This window comes from Penaeus vannamei, chromosome 16 (genome assembly GCF_042767895.1).
Source record: "Penaeus vannamei isolate JL-2024 chromosome 16, ASM4276789v1, whole genome shotgun sequence".
Taxonomy (NCBI): domain Eukaryota; kingdom Metazoa; phylum Arthropoda; class Malacostraca; order Decapoda; family Penaeidae; genus Penaeus; species Penaeus vannamei.
The window spans coordinates 6,628,443-6,633,442 of NC_091564.1; the positions used below are offsets into that span (position 1 = coordinate 6,628,443).

Genomic DNA, 5,000 nt, shown 5'->3' on the forward strand with positions numbered 1-5,000 from the left:
TGCAGGGTTACTGCGTGTGTAAATATCTGTGACAAAACGTTTAACAGCATCCTGGGGACAGGCTGTTGCTGGGGAGGGAGGAATGTGGAAGTTCAGGAATCTTCCACATTTAATAATGCAAAAGGAAAATCACGTGGGCATGGCCACAGTGGAAAATACCGTGATGACTGGACATCGTACGAGTGATCACGTGATGCTGGGCATGCACCCGGAGTGAGAGATCGTGAAGGTTGACCCGGGGTCGGCCGCACTTTTCCGTGGGACGTGATTAGAGATTGATCTGAGAAAGCAGTCATGGTCTGCGTGCCCTTTGTGGTCATTTTGGTAAGCAGGGTCTGCCACATATACCAACCATTTAATAAGATCTTTCCAGTGCTTCATAATTTTGAATATACGTAATTTTAGTAAGCTTTGTAACATATATTGAACTTGCATTAATGATTTTTAAATATTTCATGTAAATTTATAAAAATAGTAAAAGCAAGAAATTTCAATATTTTAGTTTCTTTAATCCCTTCATTACAGGAATTATGATTTTAAATAATTAATTAACCTGAAGGACATATTTTCCCTGTTTTCTAAGAAAACTGGTGGTGGCGGCGACCTCAATTATAACAGAAATCTAATATCATATCGATTTTATTTAGATTTCGAAAGTGGCGGCAGCTGCGATTTCCATGTCTTGACCTCTGTCATGTGCTGCCACTGGGATGCTTTTTGTGACTGATTGAGTGTATGTGCCTCACAGGGTGGGAGTTGTGCAGAAGACAAGGCGAACCTCGGAGGATAGCCATTAATCTTTTAATGGGGTTTCAGGCGGCGCGGGGCGTAGCAGCTTTGAGTTTGTGATTCCTGAAGTTGTACATAAGCAGTGTATCCCATATTTCGTTTGTTTTTTTATGCTTAAGTTTAGCAGTAGTAGTATATATATTGCTTAAAATTAATGTACTAGTAGTAATTGTTATAACTATATTTTGATATATATGCATAGACATATAATTTTTCAAGTTGATATATATATATTTCATTTTTTAGCATTAGTTTAATTACTCTTTTGCTTATAATTGATGTTTTATATGTTAACTATATGTATTCTCTTACAGGCCTGTGATACTGCGAGGCATATCAATAGCCTGTTTAGTTTTAGTTGTGCTTGATTCATTATTATTTCATTTCAGTCCTAGATAACGCTTTTTCATTTAATGTATAGTATATGTATATTACGTTTACTTGTTTAAATGTTTTTTTTTCTCATTCGTATAGTGACATAAAGTGAAGTGAAGTGAAAGGAAGGAAAGTGAAGTGAAGCCTGTCAGCTGATTCGCGAGCGAGTGTTACCATTTGAGTGTTACGTTCGAGTTTTAGATATTTAGGCCTCATTGTATATAATTGATACCTTAGTGTAGTTGGGTTTGTGATTAATGGAGAGCTCACGATATAGTAGTTTATTGAATAGATTTGTTGTAGATTTTATTTGTTTCGTAGTTAAGTCTACTGTAACATCTAAAACTAGCCTTCTCTCCGACCCTGAAAAGGATCTTAATCTAGTTAAAGACTCCGTAATTAATTGGGCGATTGAGCGCGCTCCTGCTTGCGGTGTTGCCGGCGGAGAGGAATTAGAGAAAGTTTTGTTAAACTTATCTTTTGCCCTTTTGAAGAAAGTCGTTTTCTAAGAAAACAGTGGTGGTGGCGACGACCTCAATTATAACAGAAATCTAATATTATATCTATTTTATCGAGATTTCGATATATATATATATACATATATGCATATATATATATATATATATATATATATATATATATATATATATATATATATATGTACATATATCATATCGTACATTATATGTATATATACATATAATGTGTGTGTGTATATATATATATATATATATATATATATATATATATATATATATATATATATATATATATATATATATATATTTACAGTATATGTATACATACCTATGTATCTATCTCTATCTCTCTCTTTCTCTTTCTCTCTCTCTCTTTTTTTTTTTTTTTTTTTTTACTTTGATTTCTTTTATATACATTTCTCAGTCAGGAGTTTCAGTAGGACTACTGAGAACTATCTTTGACATGAAAATTCACTAATTGAAACTAAGACATCCCAAATACCCAAATACGCATACACGTATATACATTCTACAAATCTTTTTACATTTTATGGTTGTTTAATCCAAGCATTTACAGCAGACTTAAAGGTGTGTAATGAGGTGGCGCGGTGAAGCTGAGTCTGCTGTACTAGGTGGTTCCACATTCGTGTGTAGCGCGGAAGGAAGGAGCGGAGGAAGGTCTCCGTCCTGGCGAAAGGGACGACGAGTTGGTCATCCCCGGTGGCGGCAACGCGGGTGGCGTGGCCTTATGGTTGAGACCAGGGCTGGCGGAGTACAGTCAGGTGCGGGGCGCTCTGCTTGTGAGTCTTGTAGATGACACACAGACCTGCCACATCACGACGTTGCTGTAGGGGCTGCATGAGGGGAGACGACTGGTCTAGCGGGGCCTTCAGACATATCAAGCGTTGTGCCCTTTGCTGAATCTTGTCAAGAAGGCCTAAATATGAAGGGGGGCAGGGTGACCAGGTGAGATTGGCATACTCCATGAGGGAGCGGACTTGAGCTGCATATAAGGTGCAGATTCCCTGGGAATCGAGAAGATGTGCTATCCGCCGGACACAATTAAGTTTCCAGGCGGCTTTCCTGGCTATGGTCTTGACGTGGCCAGTGAAGGTCAGGGCGCTGTTCATTTCCACGCCCAGTATGGAGATGGAAGCCTGCAGGGGCAGCGCCCTCCCATCAAGCAAAATAGTAGGGATGGGAGTGTCGAGGGGACTGTGTCTTCGGGAGTCTTCTCGGGAGCGAGATCCACTTGCCATCGGCGCTCCCATACGACGATGGTTTGTAGGACCTGGTTGATATGTGCGACAGTCGCGCGGTGGTCACTACTGTCGCAGGGGAATGTCAGGGTGCAGTCATCGGCGTATGCATATGCCTCTGGAATGAGCTGCAGCAAGTCGTTAAAAAAGACATTCCAGAGGAGAGGGCCGAGAACGCTACCCTGTGGTACACTGGCGTGGATGGAATGTTCATCAGATGTCTGCCCGTTCATGACCACTCTGAGGAATCTGCCCTGCAGGTAGTCTTGTAGCAGATGGAGCAGATGACCGCGGATACCCAAGCTGTTTAGCTTGGTGATGAGGCCGCGATGCCACACCCTGTCAAATGCTCCTGCTATGTCGAGAGCAATGATGAAGGTGTCCTTTCCTTGATCTAGGGACTTTTGCCAGGCGGTGGATAGTTGAAGCAGCAGGTCTGCAGCTGACCTGACTTTGTTATTGAGGAGATGGTGTGAGGTGAGAAAGCATGATATTTTGTCTGCTATGATGGCTTCAAGTACTTTACCAAGAACTGAGAGAAGGGAGATAGGCCTATAGTTCTTGGGATCAGTCCTCTTTCCCTTCTTGTGGATTGCTACCACTCTCGCGCCCGACCAGAGAATGGGCCACACTCCAGTGATGATGCATTGCTGGAAGATGGAAGTAAGGGGCGTTGCCAGCTGAGATGCACAGCGCTTAAGAATGTGAGGGCTTATATTGTCTGGGCCCAAAGCCTTGTTAGTGTCAACTTGTGACAGTCGTTGCCGCACATCCTCGGTAGTGATAGTGATGGTAGAAGCGCTCGCATTTGTGAGGATTGGCACATATGGAGTCGAGCGCTCAGGGTCAGGTACTGACATCTTGTTAGAGAAAAAAGATGCGAGTATCTCAGCCTTGTCCTTATTTTTGGTGGCCACTGTACCATCAGGCTTTTGTAGTGGTGGTACATCATCATCTGGTGCCAGGCCTTGATGCTGCTTGAGTGTGGTCCACCAGGTCTTGCTACCCACTGAACGACCCCTGAGTTTGGCTTTAAGATCTTGCCAGCGTCGTTGAGCCCATTGCTGAACTTGTCGCATGGCTGCACAAGCGCGTCTATAGCGCTCCTTGTTAGCGTGGGTAGAAGAGCGTGAGTAGAGTCGCCAGGCACGACTCTTTTCTTCAGCTGCCATTCTACACTGGTAACCAAACCAGGGCTGGTCGAGGGGCTTGACAGTGTAGGAGTGGCAGGGGACGTGTTGTTCTTGGTGCTTGAGCAGAGTGTGTGTGAGTGTGTGCACTTGATTGTTGACTTCTATGAGGATGCTGTTCCAGGGCGTTTGTTGTAGTGCGTTGCAGAGACCTTTCCAGTCTGCTTTGCCCCACAGCCAGTTAGTGCGTGTAACAGCAGCATCCCTCTGAGGTGTGACCTGAATCAAAGTCATGTGAGCTGACGATCCCACGGCACTGAGTGGAGAGCAGGTGACGACGCTGTCCGGTAGGTCACTGACGACAGGATCAAGAGATGAGCCGGAGATGTGGGTGGGGAAGTCAACGTGATTGAAGAGGCCATGGACTGTGAGGAGTTCTTCGAAGGATCTTGCAACCAGGTGTTGGTTCATGTCCCCAACGATGACAACATGGTTGCAAGTGTGTAGCTGCAGCAGCTCATCAAGGTGAGTTTGCAGGAACACAATGGGCTCACTACCCTGCCATTGTGGGCGGTAACATACACACAGCAAGACTGTCTGGTGTTGAGCCCATATCTTGAAGAACATAATCTCCAGGTGACTTGGGAGAACGACATCAAGTGGTTGGACCGACAGGCTCTTGTGAAAAGAGACAGCAACACCACCAAAGGTCCCGTGTGTCCTGTCGCGTCGATGCCACCTCGTGTATCCTTTCATGTGCCCAAAGTTGTCAGGGACTGACTCGTTCATAAAAGTTTCAACTGTTGCTACGATGTCCAGGGTGCGAGGAATCACGTGACTGTTCACGAGGTCCCCGATGTTCGTAAGAAGTCCTCGGACATTGGCAGATATGATGGTTAGTTGGTCTCGAGATTTACGACCGGGCATGACCCCAGGTTGTGTGAATGGGGTTAAGAGGCTGGAGAGTG

The 5,000-nt window shown here is 44.2% G+C and overlaps 1 protein-coding gene across 1 annotated transcript; it reads right to left on the reverse strand.

Annotated features, from left to right (window-relative positions):
* Positions 1-2,389: 2,389 nt before the first annotated feature.
* Positions 2,390-2,773, reverse strand: LOC138864409 (uncharacterized). The gene has a single exon (XM_070131512.1). The coding sequence runs from the start codon at positions 2,771-2,773 to the stop codon at positions 2,390-2,392; it is 384 nt and encodes a 127-aa protein (XP_069987613.1).
* Between the last annotated feature and the right edge of the window lie 2,227 nt (positions 2,774-5,000).

What these genes read in the sequence shown, in the direction of transcription:
- LOC138864409 (XM_070131512.1), bottom strand. Translation starts at nt 2,773, where the DNA reads ATGAACAGCGCCCTGACCTTCACTGGCCACGTCAAGACCATAGCCAGG.